General features: G+C 33.0%; 1 protein-coding gene across 1 annotated transcript in view; it reads right to left on the bottom strand.

Annotated features, from left to right (window-relative positions):
- The window catches only part of LOC108907585 (cartilage oligomeric matrix protein), a 29,219-nt gene extending 8,711 nt beyond the window's left edge, over nucleotides 1-20,508 (bottom strand). The window contains exons 1-5 of the mRNA XM_023454827.1: nucleotides 20,250-20,508; nucleotides 7,867-8,037; nucleotides 2,980-3,203; nucleotides 2,317-2,557; nucleotides 1,916-2,167 (exon numbers count right to left, since the gene is read on the bottom strand). Coding sequence (XP_023310595.1) covers nucleotides 1,916-2,167; nucleotides 2,317-2,557; nucleotides 2,980-3,203; nucleotides 7,867-8,037; nucleotides 20,250-20,331 — 970 coding nt within the window. The 5' untranslated portion in view covers nucleotides 20,332-20,508. The remainder of the gene's footprint in view (nucleotides 1-1,915; nucleotides 2,168-2,316; nucleotides 2,558-2,979; nucleotides 3,204-7,866; nucleotides 8,038-20,249) is intronic.
- Between the last annotated feature and the right edge of the window lie 2,837 nt (nucleotides 20,509-23,345).

Here is a 23,345-nt window from a genome sequence, read left to right as displayed (position 1 = left end):
AAAAAATTGCAAAAAATGCTAGTTTATTTGTCAATTTTTTTCAGACACTTGAATAATACCTAGGATCTTCATACTTTTCCCAATTAAACTTTTTAGTGTATAAAATCATCACACCAAACACCCAATTCGGTTCGATAGTTTTTACATAATAATTATTAAATTTTTTTTAAATTAAAACATTTTTAAAATCAAATTTCTAAAAAGCTAAAGCCTTTGAATACTTGAAAATTTCACCACACAAAGAAGAGCTCTCAAGCTTTAAAATGCTTTTTGAAAAATTGAAATCGGACGATTAGGTGAGCTGTGGTAACTGTTTATCGGCATGTTAAAAGTCCAATAATTAATAATAAAGGTAGTTGAAAATATGATAATTGAATTTTTTAAATTGCGAGACATCGATTTAAAAAAAAATCATCGAAATTGGTCCATTAGAAGCTGAGATAATTGAAATTTTTCCGAGCGTTGCAATTTTGAACTCGAGAATTCAGATAGCTGGTGTTTGCTCCCTCCACCACTGATATTTCATTGATTTCACGCGGTCTTGAATATCTTTGGGTGACATTTTAAATGGGACGGTCGTGACTGCAAATTTTGAAAATTTATATCTGGAAAGTACTCGGAATGACAAACCTATTAGTTCAAAAAACAGCCCTTATACCCTTATACTTTTGCTGTAAATAAGGGTTAACTTTAACGGGCTATAACTCTGAAAATAATGGGCGGATCATCAGTTTTTTTTTTAAATACTCGTCTTTCCGAGTACTTTCAAACCATATTTTAAAATAAAAAAATTGAAAAAAACATTAAATTATTGCAATTGTTTATAAGCGTGAAAATTGCGAAAATGTTTAAACAATCACCACGGCTCACCTAATCGTCCGATTTGAATTTTTCAAAAAGCATTTTAAAGCTTGAGAGCTCTTCTTTTTGTGGTGAAATTTTCAAGTATTCAAAGGCTTTAGATTTTTAGAAATTTGATTTTGAAAATTTTTTAATTAAAAAAAAAAAAAAAAAATTAAACAATTATTATGTAAAAACTATCGAACCGAATTGGATGAAATTTGGTGTGATGATTCTATGCACTAAGAAGTTTAATTGGGAAAAGTATGAAGATCCTAGGTATTATTCAAGTGTCTGAAAAAAAAAATGACAAATAAACTAGCACTTTGTGCAATTTTTTAAATGATTTTTCCGAATTTTGCAACAACAATAATTATTTTTTCGAATTGCAACTAACTCTATCTTGTTCAAAATTTAATTACAAAACTTTTTTCCTTTTCCATTTTTGTCTAAAACGAATATGTAGTTGCTAAGTTGTCGACGAGAAATTCAAGAAAAAAAATGAATTATTTTTGCTATTTTTTTTATACATTTTTTTGCAATAACAATTAAACCCACGTTTTTTTTATTTGCATAGAAAAATTATAATTTCTGATGTTATTTAGAAGCCGCTAAAGCAAAAATTTCCAATCACATGCGTTTTACCCAACCCGAAACAGATACTGCCTGGACTACTATGGAAGCGGTCAGATAACAAAGTGTTATGCTTTGAGAAGTGAAAAGTGAGGAGAATATTTGTTAAAAAGTTAGATTAATGATATGAGGACTGTGAGAAGCTATGCTACTTCATGGAAAGGGAAAATGAATGTTTTCTGAGGTGCAAAGAAGTAAATTTGCTCCATAATGAAGCTACACAAACGATTCAGTGTTTGAAGGAAGGTATGACACTTTTTGGAAAGGAATTTAACTTTTTTGCAGTAAAGATAACCGAGAATGTTCCTTTAAAAGCTAAATAAATTTTGTAAGCGTTGGAAAATTGAGTTTTCTGAAGCGGAAGAAGGTGGCTATGTTTCTTATAGAATCTTAGAGTAGGACATAGTACTTTATCATAGCAAAAAGTACCGTCAGTACCTACCATCTCCAGTGTATCCTGAAGGACAAGATCCGCATCTAGGTCCTTGGGCGGTGTTGTGACACTGCACACCTGGATAGCAGCCAGGGGGATGAGTTTGACAATTGGGGGCTTCACGAATTGGTTGACGTTTACAAAGCTCGCATTCAGTGATAAGATGCCTGAGTTGCTCCAGTGCTTTTGTAGTATCTTCGCATCTTCGTACTTCCAAGTTGACAACTTCAATGAGCTTGTTCAAAGTATTAATGATTCCAACTGAAAAGAAGTAGTCTAGGTTATGAAAATGTACTACTTAAGTACTAGTAAATTAGTAAGAATACACAGTGTCGACAAGGATGAACCAATATAAATTTTTTAAGGTTTTTTTAGGCGGTAATCATTAATAGAATTATTAAAACACTTACTATCATCTATAGTATCCAGTATGGGGATATCGCTTTTATCGACGGCATTCTCTGGGTATCCTGGTGGAGCTGATTGTACGTTGGGGTCATCTCTGAGGTCGTTATTTAGATCATCGTCAAAGAAACTGTCGAATTTCTTACTGAACTGAGTCTCTAAAGGCAAAGGACATTCATTTCTGCTCAAAACCATTCGCAGATCCCTGTGGTAGTCCACTTCCATTGGGTACCGCTTTTCATGAAACTAAAGACAATTGTTGCAGTAATTATAATGGAATTCTACAAAATAATTGATCAATGACGATTTAATTTGTTTTATTAAGGCCATAAAGGTAAAACTGTAATAGTTGGACAGCTATTTCCAGGGCTAGTATTCTAAAAAAAATAATTGTGTAATAACAACGGCCCAGACAACCAGTTTCTAGAGTAGTAGCACACGCAGTGCGTTTCGGAACGAGGAAAATTGCCGATTTCTCAGAATCCCGTTACAGCAGCAGCTCTGATTTATCTGCTTACGTGAATAAAATGTTATGTTCGAAAGTGAAGCAACTTGTCTTCTCCATAAATGACTCACGATTTACAACACCGGTCGACCGGAGTCTGCGGAATATCGGGTTCCAAGCGAAATACAGCGTGTTCGTGCAAACGAGGCGGGTAAACACTCACCACTTCAATTTTCGGGTTGCCCATGCTCTTGTACATGTCTCTCAATGACTTGGGGGTAGCCACCATTCCGTAGGACACGCAGTCGATGTATAGGTTGGCGTGTGCCCCAGGTTGAGTCTGATTAACTGCCAGGATGAGGGCGTTGATTGTGGTGTCGTCGTGGAGGATGTCCACGGTAAAGTGCTGCGAGCGTTTGCGGCCGTCCTCCAGGGTTTCCACGATAACTGAGAAAAATCGGGGAACGATTTATACAAGCTCGAAAGATCGGTTAATGCTTTTTTCACAGATTATGATTTCTTGAGTTCGTTTATTTAGAGAATAGAAGTTTAACCGTATTAAAGAAATTATACTTAAAACTTAAAAACTAAGAGTTTTCGAAAAAAAATTAAATAAAAGTTGTTGTTTTTGATGAGTCAAATTTTGGCACATATTTCTGTGACACCTTGTCTAGTGAGGAATGTTACATATTATAAATCAATAAACTTTAACCTGAAAACATGTGGAATACACTTCATAAAAAAATGAGTAAAGTTTCACCCAAAATCCTAATTATCATATTTACGTTGAAATGGTAACACAATCTGTTGAATAATATTCACTTAACTATTTGTTAGCTAAATAAATCTTATATAATATTGAACAACTTTTGAGTGTGTCATATTGGTGCACCACTGTATACACTTAATAGTAACTGAAATCAGTTCTTGACTACAATGAAAAAAAAAAGTATTTGGATCAAATGAGCAGATAGTTTTAAGTGGAATTATTTGCCGTAAATGTAATTTATTGTATTCAAATGTATATGTTTTCGTCAAACTATGTGAAATATTTGCTGTAATCTATAATTTTTCTTAAAATTTATATTATTTGTAAATATATATAATTTAATAAAAATCTTTTATAGTTTTGAATTATTATCTCGGACTTTANAAATTTATTAACTCGGACTTTAGCTACAAGATCTCTTACAGTTTATTATAAACTGCAAACATATTTGTTTCAAACTATCTGTCCCTCAAAAGTCAATTCTTGACTACACTGAAAAATTTTGATCAAATGAGCAGATACTTTCGTCAAACTATGTGAAATATTTGCTGTAATCTATAATTTTCCTTAGAATTTATATTATTTATAAATATTATATATAATTTAATTTAAATCTTTTACAGTTTTGAAATTTATTAACTCGGACTTTAGCTACAAGATCTCTTACAGTTTATTATAAACTGCAAACATATTTGTTTCAAACTATCTGTCCCTCAAAAAAATTTTCTTGAAAGAAAATTGTAGCAGGTCACATGATGGCGTAGGTGGGAAGTAGCACGATAGATGGAGTCACTTACGCTCTGTGTATACACATCTCCTTGTGAGTAACGACAATAAAGCAGCTGGATCGATCTAAAGACATACTGATGAGGACCATCGATAAGTCCCAAATCGACCTACGTCTGGTTGGTTAAACTTACAAACGATCGTAGAGTAGCTGTTGTACTAAGTGTTTTGTGAGTTTTGAAACAAAATATTTTTTATTACTGAGAAATATTTATATGCAAATATATTCTTAAAATAAGTATATACAATCATTTGACCAAAATTATTCAAATTCGTATTAAACAAGCGACACATTAATATAATATACGAAACATGTTTCTATAAAATCTATGTAGATCATAAAGAGAGAGATAAGAATAGAATTCGTTTAGTCGTAAGTATCAGATATTTATTTTAAATGCTGCCTATTTTTAAAGTTAGAAATTATATTTCTGGGTAGAAATTTATCGTATTTAAATAAATAAATAATTTTTTTGAAGGAACAAAATATTTTCTTGCCTATATATAAATGCGATAAAAAATCAAATATTGTACATTTAACGCAAGATTTTTTTTTGTGTGTACCACTGAGTAATAGTATATTATAAGCATTAAGGTCAGTAAGTGTCCTCTACTGGTTGAGGATATGTTTGGATATCGAAACCCCCAAATGTCCGAAATCAGTACGACATTTAATAACCGCAGTGCTTATGACGTTTTTTATATCTACAAAACAAACAAGTCGTACATGAAAATGTTTTGGCTTTGGTTACTGTGAGACCGAATATTTATTGTCACGTGACGTCTCTTGTCATTAGATATTTCTCCAAGATAATATTTTGCCACAACTTAAGCTTCTGGTAAGTTATGATTCAAGAAAGTGACGACTCAGACTTAGAAAATGCTTGGCAATTAGGATGCTCAGCCATAATTTAAGGAACTCTGTCACTGTTCTGACAAACCAAGGAATAGATATTTTAGGTCTTAAAAGGCACAGTGGGTGGCGTGCGTCCTCTGTATCTGAGGGAATTGAATGATTTTTACACATGTTCTCATTACTTTGATCTTCCTAACTAAAAATTGAGTTAACAAACTCATTTCTTTGTTAAAATCTTAAGTTAATCCAAAACTCAACATCAAAATAACTTCACTCATACCTTTAATTTTACACTGTTATTTTTTACTAAGTACTGGAAAATCAGATAGCTTTGACAAGTTATTTTCAAAACTACATTACTCGTCCAATAAATTAATTTAAGTACCAAAATATTTTTATTCCGAGGAAAAAACAAATGTGATGTAATACAAAAGTAATAGTTGAAATACCTCTGTGACATTTGTACTACTATCATAAATAAAAATCCTAAAAATACTAGCAACAGCTGTGGGTAAAAGTTCTATGGTATGTGGAATGTATGCATTTTGCTTTGTGATACAATATACGTCAAACCTTTTCTAAATGATAAATACAAAACAAACGATATGCAATGTAGAAATAGCTTGTTCGGAGTTTCCAAAATTAGCTACAAGCTTTGGATACCTGTTAGCAATGGACTTTTTTAAATATCTTCTAAACAAGAAAAATCGCCACGAATGTTTACAGACTTAAATGACTCGTTTTTTTTATAAATAGGCTGTGTAGAATTCACTTGAAGTGTCGATAAATTCGAAAATTCATTGTGTTTCATCAAAAAAGGCAGCTGGAATATGAACAAATATTTCTTAAACGATAGAGATGACAAACAAGAAGAAAAAAATTGTAAATAGATAGAATATTACTAGACATGTTTAAATTGTAATGCATAATGGTAATGATGAATAAACACTAATGAATGTTACAACAACATAGTCATCAGCTACCGTTTACAAGCATTTGTTTGTATGTGAAGACGAATATTACAGCTTCCTTGTGTCATATTTGGTAATAATTATTACACGAAGACAGTTTGTTCTCATTCTCACATATTTTAGTTCTTCTAACTAAAAAATGAGTTGATAAAATTTTAAAGTCACTCAAAATTCAACACCGAAACATTTCTCTCATAAATAACCTTGAATTTAGGCTGTTACTGTTTACTGTATAAAAAAAATCCCTTTCAATGATGAAAGAAAATAAAAATCAGAGCATAACCACTACGATAGGAAGGTATAAATTTTCTACAAATTAAGGAGGTATATCGGGTTTACTCAAATGCACAGATGAACTTGAAATTTATATAGCGTATTGCCCAGTGCGTCATATTTTTTGAAATTTTTTTTGAATCTAGACTTTGAGATATTGTTGTTGAAAGTTGTTCATTTTAACATAGGTTTATATGGCGAAGATGGCCGGTGCGTCTCTTTTTTTGCATATAACTGAGAAAAAAATGTAAAAATTGTGAAACAAAACTTATCCATAGGTAGTACACAGCATTATCTTATTTTTGATGTAAAACTAATGTAAGTTTTGAAGATAGAACCGCTGTATTAATTAGAAACAGAAACCAATAATTGCATTTCTGTCTGACTTGAGGATTAATGTGGCAACGTCGCAATCAGCTGACAGCAAGGAGGGAATACATTTTAAATACTTGATAAAAACGAAATTGATTTCAAACATATACATTTTCCCTAAATCCCATGTATAATGTAATAAAAAATACAGTTGATAAATCCTTTTAATATATTTAATGGTTTATAAAAACATCGTAATCATTACCCAACAATATTTAGGGTTACATAAAGATTTCTTTACTTGTTTATTATAATTAGTAATACTTGAGATAAAAGCATTTGTAAGGAATAATAAAGGAACATAAATATTTCTCAGCAAACTTTATATCTAAAAAAATAGTTATAGTCGCAAAACTTTTGTAACATTACTAAAATAGAGATTAAAAACACGGACAGTGAGTAATAATGTAATTTCTATCACAGAACCTTCAAAATTGCATCCAACATTTTCTTTTACTTGGACGAGAGATGGGCGCGAGTGTCATTTCATTTCTTTAGAACTAAATTAACATAATTCTCGTTGTTTTACCAGTTCACATGATTTACGGATTTTAAATAAAGGATACAAATATTCGCGAGGATAATACAATATATTTGCTATATATATAATTATATTCTGCATAGTTTACACACAATACATTTTAGAACGCGTACGCATCTTTACCCGAATTTGACGCGCAATATCTCCGATGTCCGAGTTCTGTAGGTTCGCAGTGTGTACAACTGCTAGTCAATTATTAGCGCTGTTCCCACATCTACATAGACTTTATGCGTTCATTAAATATAATTTAAAACTACTTAAATATGATATTTTACGTTGTTAATTAGTCAATATGTATGCTATGTGCATAATGTCAATAGAATATAATTGTTTCAAATTGGCAGCGGGCTTTAGTCCCATAAGAAAAGTAAAGGACTCCCCCTGCGCTCCTCACTTCCCTCGGACCCCGATATACCTCCTTAACTTAGATTATTGAGAGCAGAAGCAAAAAGAACAGACTATTCAGATCTTAACTTATTTTTCGTCAATATGTTTACTAATTTTGAATGAAGACAAAGAAAACGATTCCAAATGTAAAATACCTCTCTTTGTCCTTCTGTCTAGTATCAAAGCCAGCTTGTGCTCCGCTCCTGGAAAATCCACTGCGAAAAGCGTTTCCATAGCTCCACGGCCTCTTTTCTTGGGTTTGATATGTTTGAGAGACAGCACGAAGTCATCCTTGTCAATCACTTCTTCCACTTCTTTAGTAATACCTGAAAAAGAAACAAATGGGAAATTAGTAACGCCAAATTTTTATAAAATTGGACATAGATCAAGAAACAAATGACGCTTTTGGTAAACTACAACAAAATTGCAGTGATTTTATTTAAACTTTTAAAGAGGATGGCATGAACGAACGATAAGGAAGAAAAAATGCACGCCAATGACATTAAAAATGCGGTATTACAAGTGCATCGTACACTGTTGGGTTTTTATGTACCCAGTGACATTTATGGGCTGATTATTTTGAACGGGATTGTTGAACTTATTTACGATAACAGAGAGAAGAAATTGATCCCCTTCCAGTTCCGCATCGTCATATGGCATCCAATTGTTCGATACCATACTTTACATTTTACCATTAGGTGGCTAATGTTGCTATTTGTATAAAGCTATTTTAAAAACTTTCCACCTGTATAAAAAATTCACAATTTTATACTATATAGGGCGGCACAAGAAAATTTCTATTAACATAAAGCTGTCGAAATTTTTCAAATTAGCATCAAACGCGTCTGGATTTGTTGTATTTTATTAGGGCTATGCTTTGAAAATAAAACGATTAATCAACGTAGACAAATAACATTTAACTGCCCATATATGTTTTCAGTACATTGAAACTAGCCTCGAACGAAATTATTGGACAATTCTTTTGTAAGTAGGATACCAACCCACTCATTCAGTCGCAATCTAACAAAATTCAAGCGGCAGTCTTGCTACAGAATAAAATTAAATGGATTATCCTGACATATTTATGTTGTGAATTTGAAGTAATTGAATTAGGACATGGTGTTTATCAGAGAAGAATGATTTAATATAATATATTTCATACATTTGCTATTCGCACAATTTCTTTAATCAAATAACTGAGGTACACAGTAATCGCCATATTGTTCCTATTTAAATCCATTAAAAATAACTATTTATTATTTAAGATGGAAGGATTCACATTAACTCCGCCAGAAATTATTGAGTCAGCAAAGCAGATAGAGTGTAATTTGTTACCAGAAAAATTGAAGAAGATATATCAGCAAACTTATAAAAAATTTATTGATTACCCGACTGAGAATAACATTGTCTTTTTCAGAAAATGTACTATTGCTATATTTAAGTTTTTAGAAAATGTTCTTTTCGTGGGACACCCGATATTTAAGTGACTCATGCCGTCTCTGTATTACATATTACTATATAGGTAAAGTATCAGATACCATACATGTAGCTGTTGTGGTTTGGGAGTAGCTTAATCATCTAGTGTATATAATTATTAGGCATTGGTCTGAAAGATATAAAAAATAAAGTATAAATTGTTTATTTAAAGCTTCTAGGTGGGTATATATTTCATTTTGATATTGGCTTATATGAATACAGGACAAGTCAAATATCTAAAGCAACAATTTAATTATGCACCTACTTCTAAAAATACTACTGGTCTAATAGTATAATGTATTATGGATCGCGAGACTATAATCCTGCTTCACATCTAATGAATGAAACAAATGGCATGCTGCGTATGTAAATTAGTTGGTCATTTGTTAATTCCAGTCGATAATAAATATTATGTTATTTATAAAGTCAACGGAAATCAGCCTACTCAATGAACTTGATAGTTATGAGAATGGTAAATAAAAAAACATTTTTAATCAACAATATCTCTCACCGTATTTTATCATTGTTTGGTTAACCTAATAAGGATTGGTACAGGGTGACCTTTTATTTTAAACCACCTGTCTCTAACGGTAGGAAATATAAGTAATATTAAATTTAAGAGAAATTTAACGAGGTTTGTGCAAACAGTAAGAAACCAGCAGTGACAATTGCAATACCATCAATTATAATATTAAAGTTGATATTTAAAATTTGAACCTCTTTCTTAGAACTTAAAAAAATATTTTTGATTTACTAAAATTTAATTTTAAATTATGTTATCTTTCAGATAACTGTCTAACAATTTGTAACTCAGAGCTGGCAATATTGCACGCTTGATCCAGATTGTTAACATCAAAGTGATAATAATGTTGAGTATCAGCAGAATAAGCTTGTAACATTGTTGAATTGATTAAAAAATGCAAGCGGTGTAAATGATAAAAAGCAATGGACCTAAAACTAAACCTTGGGGTACAGCAGAAAGGATTTCAAGAACATATTAGTATAATCTTTCCGATCTCAATTGAAGACCAAAGAGTTAGGCGGTATGTACCAGGTTCGGTCGCTACACAACAATTCGGCATTGAAATATTTGAAAAACTTGTTCCCATATTTATTTAGCCACACCCCAGGTCTGGTAGCCCAGTTGAAAAGCATACGCGAGCAAATAGTGACAAACACAGCCGGACTGGGTGACCGGCCATAAATTTCAATTGTCGACAAATTGCCTAACAGTGCAGTGCAGCAATGCGGAATTTGATGTGATTCAGGTAATTTTAATTTATTATAGACACCACCTATTAATCATTGATATTATAATTGCGAAAGGGAGAAATAAGAGGGATATTTTGTTTACAACACGGCATTTTGGAGACCTTTTGAAACGTAACAGAACGAAATACCGCCAAACAATATTGAATTAGTAGAACCTGTTGTTGATGAAACAGATTTAGAATTATTAAAAAAAAATTACATGTTCAATGCCATCGTCTCATTTTAAATATTTACGATTGTTTAAAAAAGGAAGAAAACGAAAAATCATATAATGAAATTATAAATAGAATTCACATATTAACTAAAGTTTGAATGTCCACAATTTTTCGTGTTATTAAACAAGGTGTTATACATCATTGCGTGAAGAGGAAGCGAAAACAAAAATTTAAAAATATCTGTGACATGACGAGATACGTATTTCGGCGAACAATTTATAATTTATATAAAGAAAATTGAGGACATAAATAATTAAAATATGTTGTTAGTCAAATGAACATATAATAGAAATTTTCTACACATTATATATAAATTTTTATTAATTTTTACCTTTAGCAGAAAACTTTTATTCGGACACCCATGAAACTCATTAAATTTTATTGCTAGGCGTTTTTATATATGTTCAACTGACTTCGGAAAGACTATAACACGTATTTGTGGGGCTATTCTATATAAATAGGAATTAATATATGCAGGTGTTAAATCATCAGAGTCATAGTACTTAAGTTTAGAAAAAGAAGTCAAAGGCTTTAGAGAAGTCCAATAAAAATTAAACTAGTCTCACGTTTTCTGCTTTTGTTAAGTCACCAATGACGGGAACTCAGGCAGTTGAAGCCACATTGCAATTGAGGTAAAATACTGTTACTTACAAAATAATCTAAATTTGATTATATAATAATATAAATTTTGGAATATGTACATACATATATTCAAATATAAAAAAAGTATTATTCTTAATACTGCAATTAATTATATGAGTAACTTAGATCTATGAAGAGACGTCAGTATTAATACAGTGGGAGAACCAAATGCATTGGTTTTAATACTATTAATACTATTAAGAATAAGGCAATACATTTTATTTTATCATCACATTTATTAGAGACAATCAGCAAAAATGAAGCAAATTATTAATTTCACTACAGTCAGGCAGCTCAAATGGCAAAGTAAAATTTAACAAGATCGTATAATTAATTAATAATCGTACCAAAGATACATAGTAATTATTGCATAATTTTTGGTATTGTAATCAATCAGAAGAGTGCGTTTAAATTTTTGATGTGCTTATACATGTGCTTATAACAGCGGCAAGAAATAATTTTAGGCACCATTTTATAGTTTGCAAATTTACTAATTCAAGCAACTCCTGGGCTCCCACGAAGTTGGCATTCCACACGGGATCAGCGAATTCCAACAATGAACTGAATGGACATAACCCTTGTAGAGGAACAAAAATAGAAGACGATGCCTTTGTAAAAGTTTTCTTTTAAAAGATAGACCTTGGAGTTTGCTTTTGTGCTATGTGGTCAGACGATGAAACGTTTTCCATAATAATACCAGGATCATTGTAGGAAGCTACGGTTTTTAGTTGTGTTTCTTGTTGGAGGTATTAGTAGCGTGGATTATTTTTCACCAGCTGGAAAACACATTTATTTGCATTCAGGATTCGCTGTCGCTAGAAACAAACTTTAGAGTTTATATGCAGTGCTCGGCCCCAGACGAACGCAGAGAATAAGAGAGGTCCCATGACAGACCCTTGAGGTACACCACTAATTACCGGACGTGTCGATGAAAGCTCTCTGGAATAGGAAGGCTCCTGATCACAGCAGCTCACCACGAATCAGTATTGCTTCAAGTTATTCGATCAAATGCTTCGTCAAAATCTAAATTATGTCTGTAGGAATTTAATCGTTAATACTGTAGGAAATTAGTCACTATGGATCAATCGGGCACAAAACCATGTTGTTCGATTGAAATAACGTTCAATAACATTAGAAAATGTAATATTTCATTTCGGTTTATAGATTTTGATGATAATAATAATTGGTAGTAAGCTCAATTTCTGCAGTCCATTTTGTCACCCTTCTTGTAAACAGCGTGACAGAAGCTTTTTTGCAGGCGGTAGGAAGCATATGATTTGTGAAAGAATCGTTTGTAATCATTGAAACCGGTTGGGAAATAAATGGACAACAGTTTTTGAGAAAATTCACACTTATTCCATTAATTCAATTATTTTTAAGCCGTTTCATAAATTTTTTAACTTTGTCGAGTGTGAAATCAATGCTGGTTAAGGAATTTAGCAGTTGGGCACTTTTAATGATGGGCACATTTGCAACAACCTCCTTTAAATTTTGAATAAAACTGAAACGATATCTTCAAAGCCATATAGTATAGTTCTGATTGTTCTCCAGTTTGAGTCACTTTATGGCATTCTATACCAGGTGCAAGATGTTGTTTTTCCGCACTTACTAAATTTTCAATTTAACACACACTCAACTGTTTAGGAGGTCACTGAAAAGTCCATCCTGTCGGTACTGTGTCATTGTTAAATCGTCCCACAGACGAAACGAGTGAAAACTGACCTTCCAGCTTCCATTTGGGTACGGTTCATTTGAATAGTACTACAAATTAGTCCCGCTCAATTAATTCAGCAATTCCACAGCTAAACAAGTGCAGTGTAACGTGCTGGTCGAACAACGGGCCCGACGCTAGGGACAAATTGCTTAATGCCAGCCGCCCACCAAGAAACCGCTGAGTCCTTGGCTCGGAGAAAAAGGCGGCTCGTATATCTGCGCATACATATTCATTCGTTCATGGCATATTTTTTAATTCGGTGTGGAGGTTCCATACAGGGAGAGATTGACTCTAACTAGGTGTTGGGTTACGGCGATCTTCAATGTGTTTGAGAAAACCTCTATGTCTTCTGGTTGTAATCAGCCAAAAAATTAATTGGGCAGCTAACTTTTATTAGTGATTTTTGAATCTTGAGATGACAAATTTTTTTGAGCATTGCTCTCGGTGCAATCAAAAGAAATAATGCAAGGCAAAAATTTTACAATTTTTAAAATTTTTTTTGATCATGATCGGACAAATGGTTCCAAGGTTTCACTTCCACACGCCATTTGAGACTAGAATAGAGGATCAAAGCAAATGCGAGGAAAGTTTGATACCCTGGAAAGATGGAGCCTAGTATGGTTTACGGATGGCTCTAAAATGGCCAGAGGGACGGCTGCAGGAATATATGGACAGTCTGGGGAGGTTCCTTGCCGTATTCCAAGCAGAAATTTTCGCGATAATGGCGTGCCTTGCAGAGAATGTACGTAGAGGTTATAAACGCAAACTCGTATATATATTCTCTGATAGTCAAGCTGCACTTAAAAGATAAGTTCAAAACTTGTGGGGGATTGTTTATAAATGCTGTGTTGGGTGCCAGGACACAAAGACATCTGTGGGAAAGAGAAAGCGGATGAACCTGCTAGGAAGGGATCCGAGATAGAGTTCATTGGTCCGGAGCCCTTCTGCGGTACATCTCCCAGTATGGTCAGGCGGGCTCTGGCTTCATTGTAAGGAGCTCATAGAGTATCCTTTGAAGGAAAGAGCAAAGAAGCTTTTGGACTTTGTTAAAAGGACAAAACTACTTGCTGAATAGGACTAAGTAGTGGGACGCACAGTGGGCCTAATTAGGCCGCGGTGCTATGGGACTTATCAGGATCAACCACTAGGAAAGGAAGAAAGAAGGAGAAGAATGATCGGACAGCGAACGGAAAGTGGGTTTTAGAAACCTGAACCAATCCTCTTCAAAGGCCTTTTGGTATGATTGAGATTTTTTTAATAATCAGCATTAATTTGAAAAAATACAAAAAATGATTTTTTCTGCTGCTTTGAAAAATCAACGACTCCTTTGTAAATAATGCGAAAAGTACTAATGTTTGTAGGTTTTCTTTTAGCCCAATATATGCCCAAGGGGCCTGTAAAGTTTTATAAAAAATTATAGGAGCAGGTTTATTGCTAAATATCAATTATTGATTAAGATGAAACAAATTTTTTTGGGTTATATTTCTCACAGTTTCGCGTTACATACTCATTAAATGTCGACAAAAAAAAATTATAAATTTTATTACGTCCTACAAATTTACATTGGATATTTCAAATGGCGAGAAATAAGTTTCTTTTGACATTAAAAAATAATAATAATAATTTTAGAAGTTTTTTCGCTAATTTTCCAGAACAGCAGAAAAAGTATTTTTTTTCGTTCAGTATAGTCATACTTAAAAAAATTTTTCATCTCAAGATTTCAAAACTAGAATCTTCAGGCTTCAAGATACTTCTTTTTTTTCTCGATACGACCATTATTCACGAAGTTGCAGCCTTTCAAAAATCACTAGAAAAATTTGGAAACTTTTCTGCTCCTCAATTTTCCTTCTGCTTAATTTTTTTGCCTAGTGAATTTAAAAAATGCAAAATATACACAAAAAAATTGTTAGAAACCACGAAAAATCTGGTGTTCCTCAGGGTTCCTCTTATTGTGTTCGACCTCCACAACATTTATACAAACTCTCAACTAACTAACAAAATATATGCATCTATGAATGTAGGAAATTTTTTCAATCAGGAAATTTGAAAAAGTTATGTTATGTGTTTGACTCATAATGTTCCTTGAATATTTTATTCCAGTTCCCAGCAACCAGTAGCTTCGGCTATTGCTAAGAAACACCTCAAGAAGGGGATAAAATATTCTGATGGGAAAACATCATGTAACCCAAAAAGTACTCAGGCCGAAGGAATAGAGAACTGTATTGTTTACTGTACACTTATTAATAGTATCTTAAATCATTCTTCATGGTATTATTTCTATACCTCGTTTGATAAATTTTACAAAATATAGTCAAACAACCTTAGTGTTAGTGAGGAATCAGTTAAAGAAAATAATGGTCGGAAGAAACAATTGACAGTTTTTTTGTTACAGAAAAGATAAGCATTACAAGGACTACACATTGAACATATAAAAACAAAGGAATGTGATTTTCATATAAATTTAATTTAAACATTATTAACGGTTTAAAATCAAAAAGGAATAGATGGGAAGAAGAAGAATAAGGAAAAAGGAACAAACAATGGAAGAAGCAAGTAATGAAGTATAAGACACGAAGGAAAATCACTACATAATTGGAATTTGTTCATAATATCCTGAAAAATAAATCCAAAATAGATTTGCTATTAACTTATGGCACCAAATTAATTACAGAGGATGTAAACACCAGAAACTGTGGACAGAATATCAGATTGAAAATAGTAGATAAAAACACAGATCTAATTGTAGGGATAAGACAAGAAGACCAAGCCTGTTTGGGTCTCGGAAATGAAGAATTAAAAAATATATATGCGAGCAGTTTATAGTTTAGGCAGTAATACAATTTAGGAAACAAGATATTCACGAAAAAAAATATTGTTGCAAACATAAATGGAAATATATACAAACGGATATTTGGAAAATATTCCGCAGAATAATATAACCAGTTTTATGATCTAGAAAACCGGTTTTGTTGTAGTTAAATATGAATTTAGCCTAGCAATATGAAATACGATATTCGAATGATATATTTATAAGTGATTGAAGATTTAATTGTCATTTGGTCATCACTATATGACTGTTACATAACGTTTTAAAGTTATTTTTAGTAATAGTACTAAACATTTTCCGCTACAGCTATAAAATACCCGTTTAAAGTTAAAATCTATTGATTCTATTGTTGCTTTAACGTTTAGATGTGTTTTAATTCATCTTTAGAGATGACATTTTGAATCAAAATACAATTCATTGTCTACAAACTTAACTGCTATATATTTGTAGCTACTAATAAAAGTACGAAGTCTGTTCAGAAAATAATCAAACTTTTTGAATTACCCGCTAATGGAAATATTTACTGATATGCGGTTGGCAGCATTGCGTTGCACATAACATCCTCTGTAACCACATGTTCTTGGATTGTTGACATCTCATTTAGTTTTTGTGATATTGTTATTTGAGTGCAACGTATTTAAGTGTTAGTGACGATTTTTGAAATTTGATTTTCTGGAATAACTATCCAACGTAAAATTTTGGGTGAAACTGGAGAAAACCTTCACGGAAACGTTTCAACTTTTGAAACAAGGTAACGGAGATGATGCTCTGGGTCGTACGCAATGTTACGAATGGTTTCCTCGACCAGGAAGGCCTTCGGCTTCAACTGATGCCTTCCACGTTCAGAAAGTCAAAGATCAGAGAAACTGTAGAAGGGTAAAGTAGATGGAGATGAAAGTTCAATCAATGGATTGGTAAAGGAACTCCACGCCCTAAGAAAGAACGTTAGTCTCGATCAAATTTTAAAATGACGTTCACTGTTTTTCGACATTAATGAAATTATCTATTTTGAATTCTTGCCTCAAGCGACACAATGAACCATGTGTACTGTCATATCGAAAGATTACGAAAAAAATCCACAAAGAGAGATCAGAGTTGTAGCGGGACAACTCATGGTTCTTGCATCATAACAATGAGCCCGGATTCTCAGCTTGTCAATTTCTTCAGTATTGTGTAAAAAATCAGGTTACTGTTCTTTCTTACCCTCCTTACTCGACAGACCTGGCTCCTTGCGATTTCCGAAATTAAAATCGGTGCTAAAAGCATGCCGACTGTTAATCACATCAAAGTAAATTTGTTACAGATTTTAAAGACCATTTCAAATTAATGAATGGAAACACCCATGGGGAAAGTGTCTGAATGGTGGAGGGGAGTACTTTGAAAGAGAAGAACTAATAATGTAAAAATTAATAATAAAGTATAAAAAAATAAAGTTCGGTTCTTTTCTGGACAGGCCCCATATTGTGAACATGAATATTAAGAGATTAACACGTGTTCGTTTTTTATATACATAATATATAAAAAATTAGCTTTGAAGGAAACAACCGAATTATATTCTTCGCTTGACTGTTTGTAGACTGTAGAATGTTCAGACCACCATATAAACTATATAAATATACTATTATTCATCTTATATTCCTTCCATTTTGTCACTTTACTTGCGGTGGCACGTGGGAGCAACAGGACATTATGAAATTTAGTTCTGTAAATTCAATTTAAAGAGGAAATGTTGAGGTCAGCAATTGTTTATACATGCAGCTCTACAGAGAAACACAATTGCAAGCAATTGGATCGTTAGCTCAGATGTATTTACATATTTTAAACAATAGAGCATATACAATTCGAATCTTTCGCGCGTAAATTAACTATAGGGACAAAGAGGAGATTTTTAAAGTTTATACATAAAAATGCTATGCTCAAAGTATTGTAGTACATGTTTTTAAGAGCGTTTGGCGGTAAGTCGTTACTGTTTACACATTTTCTCATGAAATCCCGGTGAATTACAGCATTAAAATAGATGTTGGCTGGCTAAGGGGCTTAAATGTTACGGTGACTTTTATTTTTAAAAATAACCCATCCGAAATGTAGTTCTTAATAGCAAAAATAAACGCACTCACTTTTAGTAGAACGTATGACATTTAAGTCACTTAATTGAATCGTTTATACCTAAAAATAAATCTATTTAATACGGGCTATAAAAAAGAATCTTAACTAATTGGTGTGTCACAGCATGAGTTCCTGTTTGTACAGGGTGTGTCTATTTCACGTTGCTTTCGATAAAAAAATAAACGAACAAAAATGCTTTTGATATATTTGCATTTGAAGCGCAATAAGAAACATGTGAAAAATGGTGTCTACAATTTTTATTATGTTTATCAATTTTTGATTCAATAAATTGGCCAAGAAATTATATAATAATTCATGGAGACTGTCACAAGATAATAAATAGGACTTGCTTTTTTTGAAAAAAATTAAATACAGGGTGTTTCATTTCGAGTGAATCAAATTTTAACCACAAATAGAACTCAATAAATAGTTCAGAATTGTCTTATAAAGCAAGGGTCTAAGTCTCACCGTTTTCACTGTATATTGGTCTTTTGTTAAATTCATATTATTTACGAAATCTTTGGTATGGTTACAACAAATTAATTCAAATTTGGAGTGGTGTTAACATTTACACGTATGCATAATTTACTGTAAAATTTACAAATTTTTGTAGGTCAGTGGCGTAGGAATTGGTAGTAAAGTGGGATTTTTTGCCCCAGCTTCTACGCCAATGAAATATTAAACATTTGGGATTCATTTTTTGATTCCGTGGACAATCCTACATAAAAAAGGTATACTTGTTGAAAATCGGTATAGTGTATCGTTTTACCGCAAATCTCACTTGAATGGGAGGCCGTTTTTCTGATAAGACTTGATTATTCATCCATTTTTTTACAAACACTAATATTTCAAATCTTAAAAATAAAATGACAGTTCCTGATGGCAGAAGTCTATTATTGCTTGGTTGTTTTTTCATGAATCCCAAATGATTAGGTCATTGGTGTAGAAGTTGGGGTAAAAAATCCCGCTTTACTACCTATTCCTACGCCACTGACCTACAAAATTTTGTAAATTTTACAGTGAATTATGCACATGTGTAAATCTTAACACCAAATTTGAATTTGTTATAAGCAGACCAAAGGTTTCGTAAATAATATGATTTTCACAACTGGCTAGTACGGCCCTGTATAGTGAAAACGGTGAGACTTAGACCCTTGCTTTATAAAGCACTTCTGAATTATTTATTGAGTTCTATTTGTGGTTAAAGTTTGATTCACTCGAACTGAAACACCCTGTATATCAAAACTTTAAGAATAGGAAACCTTTATGAAAGTTCACCTAAAAATTGACGTAGAATCCAAAATTGCAGTAGTATACAGGGTGTTCCAGTTAAATTAACGCAGATGACGTCAACTTTCGATCAATTGTGGGACATTATTGGGTTAAATGTTGATAAATGTAAACCAATAAAACAAAAAATGTTCTGTTGTCTCGGATTTTTTGGCCAATTTATTGCAGCTAAAAAATGTCCCCAAATTTTTGAATTACCTACATTTACCAATATTAGTCCAGGTAATATAGAGTTGGACAGTCTGTAACTCCGTTGTTATTATTATGAAATCTACCAAGAAATAAATCAGTGCGATTGTGGAAGATCCTCGGGATCGTCCAAACTAATAATTAGTTAATTTGTTTATAAGGCCATAATTTGTAAACTATTCAACTTATCGATTCCAGATTTAGTGTGAGTTATTAAACAATGATAAGGAATGAGAGGATGCGATGCCAAAACGTTCTGGTAATAATAACGCAGTTTATAAATGTTTAATTCAAAAGTCATAAATAAACTTCTTCTGTTTATAACCTTTGATATAATCAATATTTTTTGACGCTCGAGGGCTAGTTTTGTAGGTCTTTTGAAGACGAAAAAAAAGTACTTCACTGTTTTCTCGTGGAAATGAATGGAAAAAAGTTATAAGCGAAAACGTAAATTTACGTAAAAATTATACAATTAGCCACCCTGTAACCAATCTTCCCCCCATTTTTATGACTGTGGAAACTAATATGTTATTGTACATAATATTTAGCATCTATAGTGATAAATTCAGCTTGTCGAAACAACAAGTCGCAAAATGGTAATTTCCCAGCTTATTTTCCTGGCCTAATATAACCTGTTCGATTTGTTGATTAAGAATTATTTTTTAAAGTTTACTTAAAAAAAGCATAAAATGGTCGAGAACTTCTCCGAGTCTTGAACTTAAAATAAAATTGCTACAGTTTCCATTTCGGTATCTAGTATCTCTCAGTAAAAAAAAACGATTTTAAGAACTTCAAGGGCTGTCTTACCCAGATCCAAACTGACGGTATCCACCAGCACAACCACACAGGCGAGTAAGGCCAAAACGGCCGCTGCTGTCCCGCACCCCATGGTCTTCTTCACTCACACGCGATTCGGCACCTTCGTCGATGAGCTGCTGAGTGTGCCGTGCGACTGGACACTGGCTTTCGCGGCTTCAGCGGGCGCCAGATTATTTTTATGTGAGCTTCAGCGGCAGCGGTCTATTCGTCACGACGGTGATGGATTTGTTGTTCGTATCACTTCCTTCTTGATATTATCTAGTGACTCGTGACCTTGGGCGGTGGCAGACGCAGAGATTTTCCGAAGAAATGTTTTGGCAGTTTGATATTCTGATTATTTACCCACAATTCTTCGAGCAACTAATGCGAAATGTGCATATATGACAGATGGAACATTTAGATTAAAAGTTAACAATAACAATACTTCTCAGATTTATTTTGCTGTACTTTTGAATAATAGTAATCAATACTAAGAGCCTTCCATTTAAATAATCAACATACCTACCAAATCTGATATTGCTGTACTTAAATATATGTCTTCGTCCAAGTTAAAAGTCAAAGACCCTGGTCATGCTAGATACAAAAATGTAAAACAGTTGGTGAGTTGAAGTAATTAAAAAAGAACTATGCTACTGAAAACTGTTACAAAATGATAAAAAATAGAACTAGTGATGAAGAAAACACGTTTTGATGTTGTGTTAAACGAATCATCATCATAACCAATGTATAATTAATGAGTACATCATTGTGACTATATTAATAATTATTGTGACCGATCCCCAAGTGCATATTAATGATCAGGCGCATTATCTCACCACAATTGTAAACCATAGTTGTTAGTAAACTGTAGTATTAGATCATTTTTAACTGTAAAAGTGATTTTATGTAGTAATTACACAATTTTACTGCATTTTTCCAAGAAATCAAAGAATGAACCATTTTTTATTCGATTTCCATATACGAACTTTTGTGTAATTTGACTAATACAAAAAGTGACACTACCGTCGCCTTCTTATAACTACGTTCTTTACATTATAAGAATGTACCGGGCGTTTCAGAGTTGAAGTGACAAAAACGTAGGGGAGATTCCGCTCAGCAAAATATGTAAAAAAGTTCATATGAGCATGGGTCCGCAAGTGCTTTGTTTCCGAGATACAGGGTGTTATTTTGTTTAAATTTATTTTATTAAAAAAACGCTTTAGCTAATTCGAATGAAATTTTTACGATTTTTTAAAACAATTATCATTCATCAACTGGACCAATTAGATTTGATCCAGAATTTTCAGGGGCATACCCAGCGAGCAAGTCGTTTTTTTGTGTGTAAGTTTGACGCTTTGCTTGGTCGAGTGTATAGCACGCGTTTTATGGCAACCAGTAGCATTTCGTATTGTGAGCATAGAGCGGCAGACGGCTTGATCACATATTTAGTCTATTTCTGCTACTACAACGCGTATTGTTGCTTAGTATATACACTGTAAAAAAATGTCACTCAAATTTCACTTAATTTTACTCAATAATGTATCAATTTCTGTTCACACCCGATCGACTGAAATTTTCACTCTATTAGTATGAGTACAACTGAGTGAAAATAATGCATCAGAAATGAGTGAGTTTTACTCAAATCCAAGTTACTGCTAACTATCAATTGAGCGACTTTTGACTCTATTCTGAGTATAAAAAACCAATTTAGAGTTGACTTTTTCTCTAATATAAATTAAATTTAACTAACGAGCGTTCAAATAAAAACGTGGTCAAGTTGGTTCTGAAGATTTGGACGTAGGGCGTAGCGTATAGCAAATGAACTTAAACGTCATCTGTCAAAGCGCTATATCGCCGCTATCAATTTGAATATTTTCGTTTTAAAAAGCGTTTAAAATGGTGTTTTCTCAAGAACAAAAAGTGTTTATCATAGAGTCCTACTTTAGAAATGGACGCAAGATTGATGGAATATGGAAGTATTCTATTGAGGAATGTTTCATAGAATTTCAAAATCAATTTCCCGGCGTTGTTGAGTACAAAATTTTTCAAAGTGCAGTTCAGCGTTGTGTTAATGTTTTTCGTGAAACGGGCAGTGTAACAAGAAAAGAAGGAAGCGGCCGACCTAAAAAGCGGACTGAAGAATTAAAAGAAAATGTCCAACAAATAATGGAAAATGCGCCAAGAACTTCTGTACGTGTTTTATCACAAATGGTGGGAGTATCAGTCGGTACCTGCCACACAGTGTTAAAAAAAGATTTGCGTTTGTTCTCCTATCGTTTAACTTGTCAGCAAGAACTTCATGAAGTTGATTTTCCGCGACGGGCTGTATTTTGTGAATGGTTTTTAAACAACTACGGTGAACTTCATAATATCACCTTTTTTTCTGATGAAGCCTGGTTTCATTTAAGTGGTTACGTAAACTCACAGAATATGAGAATGTGGTCTTCTGAAAAACCAGATAACTTTTTTGTCGAGGGCCCTCTACACGCTCAAAAAATTGGAGTTTGGTGTGCTCTCAATCGAAGGAGGATTTATGGACCTATTTTTTTTAATGGTACTCTTACTGCGCAAAGGTATAGAGAAGAAATTATCGCTCCTTTTGTTAACCAGCTGGAAGAAAACGAAATTACAAACTTTTACTTTCAACAAGATGGCGCAAGGGCACATACGGCAGGCGAGACGATGAATATGTTGAGGGAAGTTTTCCAAAATCGACTAATAAGTCTCAATGCTGAACATGAATTTCCACCGAGGTCATGTGATATTACGCCGTGTGATTTCTTTTTGTGGCCTTACCTTAAAAACACTATTTTTGAACTGCCTATTCCTGATTTAAACCATCTGCAGGCTCGACTTATAGACAAGATTCGTGAAATTAACAATACCCCGAGCATCTTAGAAAATGTCTTTAATTCTTTGAGGAACAGGTGTGAAAAGTGCTTGGAACAAGGAGGGGGACACTTTCAGCAGCTGCTTTAATTTATTGTTATAACAAGGAGGGGGACACTTTCCGCAGCTCCTTTAATTGTTTGTTATTGTTATCACGATTATTCTTTAAAATAAAGTTATATAGTCATTAACGTTATTGAAACTGACGGCTGCTAT

Source organism: Anoplophora glabripennis, unplaced genomic scaffold (genome assembly GCF_000390285.2).
Source record: "Anoplophora glabripennis isolate ALB-LARVAE unplaced genomic scaffold, Agla_2.0 scaffold276, whole genome shotgun sequence".
Taxonomy (NCBI): Eukaryota; Metazoa; Arthropoda; class Insecta; order Coleoptera; family Cerambycidae; genus Anoplophora; species Anoplophora glabripennis.
This window is presented reverse-complemented; position numbering and strand designations above follow the sequence as displayed.